We start from the raw sequence: 15,836 nt of genomic DNA, 5'->3' as shown, positions 1-15,836 counted from the left end.
AAATTATCGTCGTCAAAAGCGTCAACAACAACAATAACCACACCATTGACTACTAAAAGTTCGATGTGGGCGAGGGGATGCGATGTCACCTACTATACTACTATTACTAATCTTCAACATTTGAAATCCTGGCTATTTATATCCACACATTATCATACATTAACACGGTAATTTATTATTTATTACATGTTAGAAGCGCACCGATTGGCAACGGTAAAATTAATGAGAACATTGAGAAAATTTATACAAAATATTATTCTTCAACGTCTCATCAAAACAGGTCTTTTCATTAGAAAATTATGTAACTAAAGAGTAATGTGAATTAATAATTCCTGAATGGCGAAAGAGAATTGGAATTTTACTTGTCGTTTTCCCAAGGAATTTTCTACGCCACATGTCAGAAAGGCTGAAAAACATCGTCAATTTAAGTCAAGTTGTCAATATACTTGTCGTTTTCCCAAGGAATTTTCTACGCCACATGTCAGAAAGGCTGAAAAACATCGTCAATTTAAGTCAAGTTGTCAATATGTGTCAAGCTGTGAGGACATCCAACGGAGATGTATACTCTCTATTGTCTCTAACTAGAATCGAGTAGTAGGAATCTAGGAATTCTATGAAAAGAGAAGATAAGTGCGTATGAGACTGCTCATCATGATAACTATGATGAAAGACAAGAATCATCATATTAGCAAATTTTATAATTATAGAGTAAAAACTAAAAAAAAAAAAAAAAAAAAAACTACAAGTTATTCAATGAGCAGATGCGCAGTTTTACAACAAATATTACTATGACATCTTGCATTGATCCACTATCCTAATTATTTACACCACTACTGCGTTACGGATATTTTCAAAAATAAAATTTTCTTCTTCTTCTTCTTCTTTTGGAGCGCGGTTTACCAAATCAGAATTGAGATCAATCTAGGATACAGAATGAAAGCCAACTCCGACTTCGTAAAACGCGGTCTTGAAACTTATCATTTGAATCTATTACATTTCACATCTCCTCTTCCTTTAAATCAAGATTCTGCCTATGAGATTTGTCGACAGCATTGGTCCTCTTTCTACTTCCTTGGTGTCGGTAAAAACTAAAAAAAAAAAAAAAAAAAAAACTACAAGTTATTCAATGAGCAGATGCGCAGTTTTACAACAAATATTACTATGACATCATGCATTGATCCACTATCCTAATTATTTACGCCACTACTGCGTTACGGATATTTTCAAAAATAAAATTTTCTTCTTCTTCTTCTTCTTCTTCTTCTTTTGGAGCGCGGTTTACCAAATCAGAATTGAGATCAATCTAGGATACAGAATTAAAGCCAACTCCGACTTCGTAAAACGCGGTCTTAAAACTTATCATTTGAATCTATTACATTTCACATCTCCTCTTCCTTTAAATCAAGAGTCTGCCTATGAGATTGGCTGACAGCATTGGTCCCATTTCTACTTCCTTGGTGTCTCAGACAGTATTTGTCCTTGTCCAGACATTGAACCCACGTCCTTTACATTATTGATGACTCCTCTGACCATTGGCATTGGTCCTTGTAGGGTCATCAGTCATATTTGAAGACCCAGATGTGAACAGTTATCGCTATATGGGTATCGGGCAGTGTGCTTTGCATGTATAGTGATCCAGTGGCCTTCACATTGAAGACATGACTTGGACATTATAGGCCATATTCGCAAGCATGGTTATGTTGGCTGTGGCTATACCCATGATTTCGGAAGTGACCGGAAGATTTCATAAGAAGCATGATTAATCATAGGATTGTACGATCAATGTGGAGCTAGAAGACACCAGAATTGTTTTGGTAGTTCATATCGATTTGGTTTATGTTCCAGAAAAAAACCGAAAATACGCCAATGGCATTATTTGTTACTTTCTCAGATTTTCTCATGGTGTCTCTATCGTAATCCAGTCCTAAAGGGGTTGTTTGTCTCCTTAAAGACACTCATTACTGACTGAAATAAACGTAAAGAATATTAAATATATACCTACTCTATTACTTTCTGAGGCATTTTTCCAACAGTACGAGTAAATTGATCTACGTCTCTATCGTAATCCAGTCCTAAAGGGGTTGTTTGTCTCCTTAAAGACACTCATTACTGACTGAAATAAACGTAAAGAATATTAAATGTATACCTACTCTATTACTTGCTGAGGCATTTTTCCAACAGTACGAGTAAATTGAGACATCTCTCATTAGGGAGCATTTTCCAGCCTTTCAAAAACCTAATGTACACAGTACGTATATAATGTGATAATGTACAAATATTGCTCAAGCTCAAAAGAGTTTTATGGCATTTAATTTAGTTTCGTTGTAAAAAGCTTTTAAATTGTCAACATTCAAACGGCGGAATCTCCCGCTATCAAAGTTGACGCTAAAGCTTTCAAATTACTTGGGTTTACTCTCCCCCTTTCCTTCCCTAATAGCAACCTTAATGCCTTTGCCTATGTTTGACAAGGCTTAATAATATTTTTGAATGCTTTTCTCACAAACGATGTTGGAGATTTAAGCGTGCTGTACATCTGTTGTGATTGTACGAATTAAACCCATACGAATTGTTGCTATTCAGTATTTTGGAAAAGCTTGGGTTTCAAAGGTTATAGACCTCTGAAACTTGGAAATTAGAACCTGTAATTTCCGCTCTTGAATTAAGACTTGGTGGGTGTATGTCTATAATTAGGGATCATTGCTACTTTCCGCCGTGGGCTTACCTCTCAGGTTATAGACCTCTGAAACTTGGAAATTAGAACCTGTAATTTCCGCTCTTGAATTAAGACTTGGTGGGTGTATGTCTATAATTAGGGGTCATTGCTACTTTCCGCGCTGGGCTTACCTCTAGTGAGGGTATCATATTACGTCATTTTCCGCCGACACGACTGTCTACGGAAAAATCGATGCCAGTCTAATTTGAATTCTCGTATTCTCGACACGGATGCAAAAAAACATCACCCGCGTCTAAACCTATAAACAAAGAAAAATAATTATATTTAGGTATATTTACGTTTACTCTGGGGAAAATCCTCTTTCTCTGCCGTTTTTGTACAAAAGTCCATTACACGCAAAAGTATTCAGTTACCAGCAGTTTTCAACCTATTGAAATTTTCTTCCCAAGCAGCACAGGCCATTATTATCCATTATTCAGGTAATGCTTAGTGCTTACCACAAGTTTCCGTAGTGATTTTTAATCTCTACTTTTCATCAATGGAAAATATTACCACAATCGGTGACGTACATACCTCGTATTTGCACCTTTTACGATTACTCGTACGGAAATACGACTAGGTAATTAAATTACCCACCATTAAATAATAGGTAATAAATTAGGGCAATTCAAAACAAAGGACATTTTTATTTTTTCCTCAGAATGGAAATTTTTTCAAGGAATTCAAAACAAAGTGCGCACATTTAAAAGCGGTTTTGGTTGTACGGTGGAAAAAACCAAAATATAAAATAAACATACGATTACTCGTACGGAAATACGACTAGGTAATTAAATTACCCACCATTAAATAATAGGTAATAAATTAGGGCAATTCAAAACAAAGAATGGAAATTTTTTCAAGGAATTCAATTCAAAATGCGCACATTTAAAAGCGGTTTTGGTTGTACGGTGGAAAAAACCAAAATATAAAATAAATGTCTATGAAGGGATATGGAGCACAGATCAATTAGACCAGTATTTCAGACCGTATTAGCGTGACTTGTTACACATGCTATGGCATAAATTTCAGCACAATTGGCATTGAATTGGTTGATTTCAGCTATTACCTACCATCAGGTGAGAATTCAGGAGGTCAAACGTTCTGTGAAGAAAAAAAACTATTTTTTTTTTTTTATTATTAATTTTAGATTTTTTTTTCAATCTTCAGGTACAAGGTAGATAGGTACAATACATACCTACTGTTACCACTTCATCAACATACTATCCTGTTGTTGACATTTTCTAAGACTTTTCAAAACCTCGAAGTAGTTTCAACTTTCAGATTTAAATTGAAATTCAGAGGAAATTTTAATATGAAATTCCAATTTTCTAAGACTTTTCAAAACCTCGAAGTAGTTTCAACTTTCAGATTTAAATTGAAATTCAGAGGAAATTTTAATATGAAATTCCAAATGGATTGTGTCAAAACTTTAGATTGGTCTCAAATAAGTACCACCTTGTCATTGTTATAAAATTAAGTGTATAGCTTCCATAGACAGCTTGATAATAATAATACTCGTAAGTAGCTTTTCTTGAATATTTTAACTTCTTCATACTTCAGTGAACTTGTCTTGTCTTGGAAAATTATTGCTAATTTGACTTTTCCACCCTATTAAATTCTTAAGTAGAGCTTCCACACTTAAATTGTTGTCATTCTCTGTATTTGCCACTTCCCAAGTAAAGAATTTACGATACATAAGGCCGCAAATAATTTGTTTCTTATTTGTGGGAATACATTGCAGTCCAATTAAAAACCTAGGGTGATAAGTGGATAGTCAATACATAGACCACAGAAAACTTACCTAGCCTAGGGTGAGGCATGGTCTAGGTCTATTGATTATTATAGGTATAATTATACATAATTGTATGCTGAAAACCTCACTTACCTATACCTAAATAAGTGGAAACAGGTTTTCATTTGATGGAAGAAAAAATTCTAGATGAAACTTAATTGCATCTTCGGATTTAAGACTGCATAAACGTCAGTACTCAGTACAGAATGCTATGGCTATGGCGTTTTGAGAACCTGAAAATTTGTGATTCGTAGGTATTTTTCTGGGATAAAGTGCTTATTTTTGAATAATTCAGGTACCTCTGTGTGAATTTTATCCCAAAGGAAAGTTGAAACTGCTTTTATAACTATCTTGTAAATTCAGATAAATATGAGGAAAAAAATTAACTTGTAATTTTGCTTTATTACCTAAATATTTGGAAAACAATCTGCAATTAAATATAAATAATCCATTTACAGAAGTTCATAAAAAATGAATAACTAGATACTTATAAAAACTTTGTTATAGAAATAATTCAGTTGAATTAATGTTCGTACCAAAATTGAACAAAGATTTGCAACTATACTACTCTAAATAGGTAGAGTATTTGCCAAAAAGTGACACTTTAGTACTGAAATTTCAATAGAAAGAAACTCTTTGTTTTGTGGACCCAGTTAGTTTGGTTCGAATATGATTGAAATGGTTCCTGAAATTTCCTCTATGTTAGATTTACACTCATTTTAAATTCTGGACAATGAATATGTACAAGTTTTTACGGAATAATAATGGATAAACCACACTTTTTTGCTGCGAGTTAAACTACTTTCTGTTGAGGTGGAAGTTAGTGCTGTTGTAAAAACTCATTTAGTTTCGTTTACAACATGGTTAAAATCATTTAAAATTGATTTTAGCGTTTGTGAAAATTGCACTTTTTTCCAATTCATTGACATAGCTCGGAACTAAAGGATTTGTGAATTGATCGATTAGTTTAAATCTTTTAATCTGTTCATGTTCAGTGATTATCAAATCTTTTAATTTTACTCAGACTCATCGACTTGAGCTGGAACTTTAGAATTACTTTAAATCCAATAGGATTATAAAAGCGTTTGGATTTCCCTGAAGAAAACCGATTTCCCCAATCGCAAAATGGTGAAGCTCCTCCTTCGTGCGGATACGCACAGCAGAATTGACGCCAACTATAACGAATATGACGATGTCAAGATCAACTATATACAGGTAAATTCAATAGTCAATTCACCGCAAGACCAAATCCAATTTGAATCCAATATTTCGTCAGAATGCCCATTTGTCAAGAAAAGCAAAGCGGAGTCATACTGACACTGAATAAACGTATATCTTAGAAATGACAATATTGTCAATATCCAAACGGATTTGCTAAAAGAAGGTATCAATGCGTTTTTACGTTCACATTTATTTTAAGGACCTTTGGTACTGGTGTAATATAAACAAAGGATTACATCATCCGATAACACACTGTAATTACATTGAGATTAAAATTACTGTTGTTCTTCCAATTGGAAATTTATCCTTACATGAAACCTCATTAACCCAAAAAGAGCATTTTAACACGGAAATTAAAAGTCCACAAAATTTTGTGTGCTCTTTTTAAGACATTTGGGTAACCAAGCTTTTGCTTTTAGAGCTCATAAAACATATACAATAGATATCAGTATCAATAACTTGTATCACCACCATAATAAAAGGGCGTCTATCAAAAAGTCATTACATGTAATCAGATGTAACCTTGGCCTTTTATCAGATTGATTTTCATTTCATTTTTTATGTTTTTTTCATTTGCAAACATAACAAACTATGAGCGTAAATGGAAAGTCTTTGATGGCAGTTTCATTTCGAATATGTTCGACATTACCAATTATGAAAATGTGACAGATTACGTGAAAACAATAAGTCTTTCACAGTCCGAATCGATTGACTGTTTTGCCAAAATTGTTAAATTTTATTCGAATTAGAAGTCTTATCTGAAACTGAAAAGGCTTATCAACTTGAAATGATCAACTAGGTACATATTGGACTTCTAGAAAGAAAACAAAGACTTTTCTTTGAAGTTTAGACTAGTTTGGTGATGGGTGCCGGGCGTCTATCAAAAAGTCATTACATGTAATCAGATGTAACCTTGGCCTTTTATCAGATTGATTTTCATTTCATTTTTTATGTTTTTTCATTTGCAAACATAACAAACTATGGGCGTAAACGGAAAGTCTTTGATGGCAGTTTCATTTCAAATATGTTCGACATTACCAATTATGAAAATGTGACAGATTACGTGAAAACAATAAGTCTTTCACAGTCAGAATCAATTGACTGTTTTGCCAAAATTGTTAAATTTTATTCGAATTAGAAGTCTTATCTGAAACTGAAAAGGCTTATCAACTTGAAATGATCAACTAGGTACATATTGGACTTCTAGAAAGAAAACAAAGACTGTTCTTTGAAGTTTAGACTAGTTTGGTGATGGGTGCAATGAAATAAAGAGGGACTAGCCTTTTCAAACCGTGTACAGAAATTAAATATCATACGTAAATATTTAGATTGAAATATAACCCTTTCAATAAAAAGTTTCTAATATTCCTTCAACAATTAATTATTTTTATACTTTTCATCACTTTAATTAACCCCATTAATCATCCATCAAAACACATGTTTAATTCCATCAGCAAAACCAAAAGCACCTAAACCATCACCATTATAAAATCAGACTCACCAACAAGACTACAGTATAACATTACAAACCCTTTCAATAATAAACTTATTTGTATTTTACAAAATACCAGAAAAATATGATTAAAATTTGATCTACGCCAATTTCATACTAGAATTTAAACAAATACAAACCCTCAAACAACTCACACACCGAAACTTTATTGTTGTTACCCTGTGATATAATAGTGAACAATGTGTCAAACAAACACCAAGTTCAGTAAAGCACAAATCTGGATTGACATTAAGGGTCACATTAACGACATTTACACCAAACAAGACTTTCTTCATTTGACGAAAATGAAGAAAGTGAACCAAGATATCCGAGCGACTATTTCAAAGTATGGATTTGAAGTAAGTCTTGACAATGTTGACAAGTTCTCAAAGTATAACCTGATGCTGTATATGTCCTATCACGTCACAAGCTATAAATTTGCTATTTACTTCTGAACCAATTTTATTTCTTTTCTTATATCTCTTGGGAAATATTTTTCGTCAAACACAAGAGAAATAAGAAATTTGAATACAAAGGAAATGGAAATGAAGAAGACACCCGAAATAAAAATAAAAGCATTTTCTCGTAAATATTATACTCGCATTATATCTTGTTTCGCCTCACGCACTTCTCCCTCCAGATGGCATTATAGAGAATAAGTTTATTTTTATTTGTTTCGATGTTCATGACACTTCCCAAATCTTGTTTCGCTTTAATATTAGCCTTCTTTTGTTTCTACCCTGAATTTAGTGATTCCAATGTGAACTAAATTGTTGGACTAAATTCCATTCAAGGAAGAAAAGAAACATTAAGCTGAAATAAACGAAAAAGAATATTCCATGTACCCAAATATGTACATAAGAGGGCGAATTTTTCTTCCCGCGCCCTGCACCAAGATATTTTTTTATGTCCACCATTTCCATGTATTATTTTGGATTTTCATTTTACAGTTGGCTGACTTTTATTTGAATAACTCACCCTACTATGAACACAAATGTTCTTATTTGAAATCTTTTTCTGAGATAACTCAGTGTCCTTTTATTTACCAACTACGTTTTTGGTTTTTGGTCCAACGTATTTTTCTGAAATGTTTCAACATGAAAACATCTTCCTTATTGGTGCCTAATTTTGGACGTCACATTTCAGTGACACAGTTTCGCAGAACTGTCCACCATTTCCATGTATTATTTTGGATTTTCATTTTACAGTTGGCTGACTTTTATTTGAATAACTCACCCTACTATGAACACAAAAAATGTTCTTATTTGAAATCTTTTTCCGAGATAACTCAGTGTCCTTTTATTTACCAACTACGTTTTTGGTCCAACGTAATTTTCTGAAATATTTCAACATGAAAACATCTTCCTTATTGGTGCCTAATTTTGGAGGTCACATTTCAGTGACACAGTTTCGCAGAATGCTTTTATTTTCCCAGAATTCGGTGTGGTTATTATTTTCAGTGATAACATGGCAAGATAAAGCAAAACATCGTTTAGCATGATAGTCAGTCTTGGTGATTCATTTGCGTTAATGAACACAAATTTTGAGTACTCATGTATAAGGTATTCATGTTAATAAGATGCTCATCTTTGGTTCCATTGTTATTGGACAGTCTATGGTCGTGTCGCGCGACACGTTTCCACTATGCGATTTTTATCGCGCGACTCTGTCGCGCGGCAAAAATCGCGTTGGTGGAAATCCACCTTAAGGTATTCATGTTAATAAGGTGCTCATCTTTGGTTCCATTGTTATTGGACAGTCTATGGTATTGGACATAGGGACAAATAATGTCATCTACGTGATAGAAATTACTGATGGTCCATACTATCTGTTATATGTCAGGTATTGGAACGTGGATTCTAATGTCCTTCTATTTCCAGTAGTTTTGTTTCCTTCTTTTTTCCCCTCGATGAGTTTTGTCTTGATCGGTGCACAAAGTTTGGCTTTGATCAGCTATTATGATCTTCTATTTCCAGTAGTTTTGTTTCCTTCTTTTTTCCCCTCGATGAGTTTTGTCTTGATCGGTGCACAAAGTTTGGCTTTGATCAGCTGTGATAACATGTCGATTCCCAAGAAAGATAGATACATGTTTGGCATACTCTGTGTTGTATTTAAATACAAGTGTATGCGATTAAACTATTACAAATTAAAACACAACTACAGATAATATCGGTGGAACTAAAATAACAACAGCTGCTCAATAGATATGGACGAGTATGTATGTACCTAGCTACGTGTTATTTGAATTACGAGACATTTTCTCCTAATTCGCCAAAGTAGACATTCTCAACCACTCGATATTTTTGTAGGCAAAAGAAATTCTTTGTTATAGCAGACAGGTGGTGTGTGTAGCTCATAGCACCTTTCCATAACAGACAAATACTGTTGTAGAATAAATAAATTCTCAATCATCATGGAAAATCAAAGCCAAACATGCAATGTACAATCCAAAACCTACACGGCAAGAATTTACGTATAAATTTCATCGAATGGTTCGCATCCATCACGTTACAAAATCAACACGGAAGGTTGCGTCAGAAAATAGATTATCTCCCACGTGAAATCACAATTAATCAAATCATTTGATGTGTGTGTGATGGGTTGGAGTATGAATTAAATTTCGCGTTCTATTTGTTTATAGGCCTCATGGATAGGAAGTCTTATGCCTTTATCTGCTTTGTTTGGTGGTATGGCCGGAGGTCCTCTGATCGAATCCCTTGGAAGACGAACCACAATTCTTTCGACTGGTCTTCCCTTTATTGTTTGTAAGTTTATCGAGAAATTCAATAAACACATTAGTAACTGCTAATAGTTTTCCATCCCCAACAAAATTGGGTCAATGGGTAGAGCTTAGGTATCTTGGACCTTTCGCCCTCTGTTTGCAATTTTTATCCTATATTCATGTACATTGAATCAACCAATAAAGAATCTAAATAAATGGACCCTGACATTCCAGATTCCAATCAGATTAAAGGTATTATCTTATAATATCTTCCACAAGACACGATGATCGTTGTTTCGTTAAATTGAAACGTAACTACTCATAAGTCAAGATGAGGGTAAGGGGGTTAGGTTTATCCAGAACAAACATAATATCCAATTTAAAAACACATTCTAAGTTTATCCAGATAGAATTAGGCCTAACCCATAAACTTCGTACACAAAAAGCCCACCCTGAGGCTTAGATGTAGGGGCTAACAGCCCTAAAGGATGGGTTAGCCCATAAACTTTCTTGAAGAATATCTCCATTCTCCAACACATTTCGTTTTCTTCTTTTGCAGCATTTTTGTTGATTGCTTTGGCGAATAGCGTTCCTATGATCTTGGCCGGACGATGCCCCATAAACTTTCTTGAAGAATATCTCCATTCTCCAACACATTTCGTTTTCTTCTTTTGCAGCATTTTTGTTGATTGCTTTGGCGAATGGCGTTCCTATGATCTTGGCCGGACGATGTGTTGCTGGATTCTGTGTTGGGATTGCTTCTCTGGCGTTACCGGTATACTTGGGTGAAACTGTACAGCCTGAAGTCAGAGGAACTCTGGGACTCTTGCCCACATTCTTGGGAAATATTGGTGAGTACTATCTTCACGATGAATGAATTGACAAATTTTCGAATGAAGAATACAATAAAGAGCCAATTGTTCTGAAAAGCGAGATTAAAACAAATATGTACATTTATCTTTTTATTCCCAAGAAAGCATTTACAAACATTTATCTCAGTTATGATACTACTGAATTGTAACGTTGCTACAGGGAATCTAGCCCCGTGGGTTACTAGTTGCTATTAAGACATGTGTAAAACAAATCATAAGCAGAACAAATACGAACCACAACGTAATGTATTCAATTGGCTCATAAGAAGCATTTACAAACATTTATCTCAGTTATGATACTACTGAATTGTAACGTTGCTACAGGGAATCTAGCCCCGTGGGTTACTAGTTGCTGTTAAGACATGTGTAAAACAAATCATAAGCAGAACAAATACGAACCACAACATAATGTATTCAATTGGCTCATAAGTATGAAAAACACAAACAATATACATATATCCTAATTACATTCCACAGGTATGATACAAAAAGTTTCATACTCCTCAGACTTCCTTTTTCCCTTCTGTTTTTACAGGATTTCCCCCAAGCATCCTTCCTTCCTTCCTCCCTCCTCTTTTTCCAACACCCATCCTCACCTCAAGCATATTAATTTCTCAACCATATTAATTTCCATTTGCATTAAATTAGTTATTCCCTCCTTTTTTACAGGATTTCCCCTAAGCATCCTTCCTTCTTTTTTTTCTAACACCCATCATCAAACATAGACACCGAAGCGAATACAATAGTCCGTCCCTTATACCTTTTTATTACTATTGTAATAATAAAGGAAGGACGGACTAAAAACAGAAACAATATATCCTAATTACATTCCACAGTATGATACAAAAAGATTCATACTCCTCAGACTTCCTTTTTCCCTTCTGTTTTTACAGGATTTCCCCCAAGCATCCGTCCTTCCTCCTCTTTTTCCAACACCCATCCTCAAGCATATTAATTTCCATTTGTATTAAATTAGTTAGGTATTCCCTCCTTTTTTACAGGATTTCCCCTAAGCATCCTTCCTTCTCTTTTTTCTAACACCCATCATCAAACATATTAATTTCTCTTCTCAACCATATTATTTGCCTTTGTATCTATTAATTTATTTATTGTCTTCTTTTTTCCTCCCTCAGGAATTTTGTATTAAATTAGTTATTCCCTCCCCCTTTTACAGGATTTTTCCCCACGCATCCTTCCTTTCCTTTTTTCCAACATCCATCCTCAAACATATTAACTTCTCAACCATATTAATTTCCATTTGTAATGATTCTCTCTTTTTTTCCTAACCATATTATTTGCCTTTGTGTCTATTAATTTATTTATTCTCTTTTTTTTTCGTTCTGAACCATATTATTTGCCTTTGTACCTATCTATTAATTTTTTATTCCCCTCTTTTTCTCCCTCAGGAATTTTGACCTGTTTCATCGCCGGAACTTTCCTCAACTGGTATCAGCTGGCGTTCTTTGGTGCATGCATCCCGGTCCCGTTCCTCATTTGTATGTTCCTCATCCCGGAAACCCCGCGCTGGTATATCGGCAGAAGTGAGTATTTGCTGATGGAGATATTTGTATTTGCTTTTTGCAGATAGAGAAGAGAGTTTACAGAATTATCATTATTACATTATATCAGTAGTGTTGACTTCTTTCAGCAACATTTGATGTTTTCCAACTTTTAACTAAAGGTCCCGTTCCTCATTTGTATGTTCCTCATCCCGGAAACCCCGCGCTGGTATATCGGCAGAAGTGAGTATTTGCTGATGGAGATATTTATATTTGCTTTTTGCAGATAGAGAAGAGTGTTTACAGAATTATCATTATTACATTATATCAGTAGTGTTGACTTTTTCAGCAACATTATTTGATGTTTTCCAACTTTTAACTAATTGATGTAATTACTGTCTATTACTTACTAATGTATAGCCGAGCATTACTATTAATGATAAAGTATTGCAATCGGTCCAAATTTTCAAAATTGGGAAATGGTTGGAAATCTCATATGAACATGAAAAGAGAAACGTAAATTTGAAATAGAGTTGAATGTTGATTTTTTCTCGTTGAAGTGACGGCCCTTGGTTGAAGAACTGAAGATCCTTTGGTTCAAATCCCTATTAACATAGTCGACAGGGTCGACTATGTTTGGAGACATCATTAAAACCAAACTTCCTTCCTTCATTTCCAGACAAGCAGAAGCAGGCCCGCAAGGCACTGCAATGGCTACGAGGCAAGGATGCGGACATTAGTCGCGAGTTTGCCGAGATCGAGAAGATGAACAACGAGGGCAATGCGGCTGAAGATGAGAATTCCACCGGATGTAGTGAAGTGTTCAAGGCGATGTACATGCGACCTCTGTTGATCAGCATTGGGCTCATGTTCTTCCAGCAGATGAGTGGTATCAACGCTGTCATCTTCTAAACTTCCAGACCAATCCCACCCACTATACACTATCAATGAATATCCATAATGATGGTAATAACTCAGTTTACAAATTGAACATTCCACTCGTGGCAAAAAATCAATTAGAATTGCACAAACAGACAAACACACATTATGAACACAACATGCTGAAATTAGACGAATTCGTTGAATGCATTCATAATTAGGGAATCCATGACATTGTACAGCAAAATTAATAGGTATAAAAATACTTGAAAGAAAAAGTGCCAAATAAGTGCATACAAAAAGTACACTTTAGTAAAAACATAAATCCAGTGTACAGAGTAAATAATCGGTAAATAGAAAGAAATTAATAATATTTTTTCCAGCGAATGGCCCTACAGAAAAATAATGCTGTCAGTAAATGTGGAAAAAATTTCAGTGGAAAAACAAATAAATCTCACTAGATGAAGAGCTTAAAAATGTGTCAAACTTCCAAAAATGTGTCGGTCAAAATGTTTTCAAATCTTGACATAATCCCTCTTATTGTTTTCAGGTTTTGGCATCTCTAACCGTGTCCCTGGGATCCATGATAGTGGGCTTTGCATCTGCCTACACCTCCCCTGCTATTCCCTCCATGAACCAAATGGGAAGCCGAGTATCCCCCACAGAAGAAGAGGTAAAAGTAGTAACTAATTTTTTTTTTTTTTTTTTTTTTTAAGAGGTTTGATGGAGGGGACTGTAACTGCTAAGATTTTACTGTCCCAAAATCGAAGAGATAAGGAAGACAAGAAAGGAGAAAGCCAGCAGTTCCGAGACCGAACATTATCCGTTCAGGATAAAATCCACCCCGTGCGGAATCGAACCTGCGTCTCTAGTCACTTACGACCGCTGCTGTAGCAAAATGAGGTTCCTAGAGATTTTTTTTTTTTTTTTTTTTTTTTTTTTTTTTTTTAAGAGGTTTGATAGAGGGAACTGTAACTACTAAGATTTTACTGTCCCAAAATCGAAGAGATAAGGAAGACAAGATAGGAGAAAGCCAGCAGTTCCGAGACCGAACATTATCCGTTCAGGATAAAATCCATCCCGTGCGGAATCGAACCTGCGTCTCTAGACTCTCTAGTCATTTAAGACCGCTGCTGTAGCAAAATAAATTGTGCGTTTTAATGTTGCTATATTTTGGTCTCGGGTTTCTTGAGCTGCGGCACCTGTTGTTGATTTATCCGCATTACTTACAACGACTGAATCACTAATTTCACTCCGATTTCGTTCTTGCAGGACGCCGGCAGTACCATCAACGAGAACTACTGCACCATCATAGTGGGAGTGGTCAATCTTCTATCCGTCCTCATTGCTACCGCTCTCATCGATAGACTGGGCCGTAAGATTCTCCTCTACATATCCTCGACCGCTATGATCCTCACTTTGGCAACACTGGGCACGTTCTTCTACTTCAAGAGCACGGGTTCTGATGTGTCCGAGTTGGGTTGGTTACCGTTGCTCAGTTTTGTCGTCTATGTTATTGGATTCTCCATTGGGTTCGGCTCGATTCCTTGGCTCATGATGGGCGAAATTCTACCAGGTAAATATTTCCTTTGAGAAATACATAGGTACATATGTGTAGGTACATTTTGGTACATTGTATTTTTCTCCAGCCGAGTGTGGTTTTGGACATGAAGTGTGGTCAAAAGAAGAACAAAATTTAGTTATATAATGTGTCTTGTCTATATTCCACACGTTATATTAACAAACTGTTTCCTTCCCGTGATTTTCAGCCAAGATCCGAGGCTCAGCCGCTTCTCTGGCCACAGCATTCAACTGGACTTGCACGTTTATCGTAACCAAAACCTTCAATGACTTGACAGCTCTGCTAGGAACACACGGCGCTTTCTGGCTATTCGGTGTGGTTTGTCTGGTTGGTCTGTTCTTCGTCATCATCTTCGTTCCAGAGACCCAGGGTAAAAGTTTAGAAGACATCGAGAGAAATCTGACAGGTGGCGGCAGTCCTGATGGTGGTCCAAGGGTTTCTTCGTTCCAGAGACCCAGGGTAAAAGTTTAGAAGACATCGAGAGAAATCTGACAGGTGGCGGCAGTCCTGATGGTGGTCCAAGGGTCAAAGTTCCGGTGAGAAATGTCAGGCGGATGAGTTCAATAGCCAACTTGAAGCCCCTCCCCATCGGAGTGTAAAGCGAGCAATATTTAAACAAAAATATTTATTCTTAATTCTCACCCGCGTACATTACGTGTTCATTGTTTCTATCTGGGAACGTTACCTCCATGATTCCGTGTACAATATGAAGAATGTACAATGTATGTGGGTAAGAATTAAACCCATTACATGAAGACTGTGTTATTAAAATTAGTTTAATCTTACTTTTATTCCTTTTGTTTAGCTTCCTTAAGTTTTTTTTATTATTAGTTGACGATGTCATTTCTTTTTATTAATTAAAGGGATTTCATCTTTAAACCTCGACATGTGAAAAAAGTCCTGTGATAAATTCACCACAAGCAATGTTGTAAGCTTCTCACAGATACACGTATAACATACGAGGATAAGTTTAGATTTCTGAAAGTTCTTTTTGTCAGCACATTCATTAATTTCTGTGCCTGAATTCACAAAGAAAAAAATTCGAGAGGAAATAGAGGACCCTT

General features: G+C 35.4%; 1 protein-coding gene and 1 long non-coding RNA gene across 2 annotated transcripts; one reads left to right on the top strand and one right to left on the bottom strand.

The window, feature by feature from the left end:
• Positions 1 to 3,831: 3,831 nt before the first annotated feature.
• On the bottom strand, positions 3,832 to 4,360 carry LOC113469392. Its single transcript, XR_003392831.1, has 2 exons — positions 4,059 to 4,360; positions 3,832 to 3,971 (listed from the first exon to the last, which is right to left on the bottom strand). It is a non-coding gene; the product is annotated as an uncharacterized LOC113469392 (long non-coding RNA).
• A 1,270-nt stretch (positions 4,361 to 5,630) lies between these two features.
• Positions 5,631 to 15,610, top strand: LOC103513969 (facilitated trehalose transporter Tret1-like). Its single transcript, XM_026827050.1, has 8 exons — positions 5,631 to 5,720; positions 9,860 to 9,983; positions 10,618 to 10,791; positions 12,219 to 12,353; positions 12,991 to 13,222; positions 14,444 to 14,766; positions 14,960 to 15,196; positions 15,304 to 15,610. Exons 1-8 carry the CDS (start codon positions 5,631 to 5,633, stop codon positions 15,369 to 15,371), a joined length of 1,383 nt encoding a protein of 460 aa, XP_026682851.1. The 3' UTR covers positions 15,372 to 15,610.
• The last annotated feature ends 226 nt before the right edge of the window (positions 15,611 to 15,836 follow it).

This window comes from Diaphorina citri, unplaced genomic scaffold (genome assembly GCF_000475195.1).
Source record: "Diaphorina citri unplaced genomic scaffold, Diaci psyllid genome assembly version 1.1 scaffold1056, whole genome shotgun sequence".
Lineage (NCBI taxonomy): Eukaryota > Metazoa > Arthropoda > Insecta > Hemiptera > Psyllidae > Diaphorina > Diaphorina citri.
Note: the sequence above shows the minus strand (reverse complement) of the source record. Positions and strands in the feature narration are given on the sequence as shown.

Coding starts and splice junctions, on each gene's coding strand:
- LOC103513969 (XM_026827050.1), top strand. CDS start 5,631: ATGGTGAAGCTCCTCCTTCGTGCGGATACGCACAGCAGAATTGACGCC. Junction 12,354..12,990: donor GCGCTGGTATATCGGCAGAA/GTGAGTATTTGC, acceptor CTTCATTTCCAG/ACAAGCAGAAGCAGGCCCGC. Junction 14,767..14,959: donor GATGGGCGAAATTCTACCAG/GTAAATATTTCC, acceptor CGTGATTTTCAG/CCAAGATCCGAGGCTCAGCC.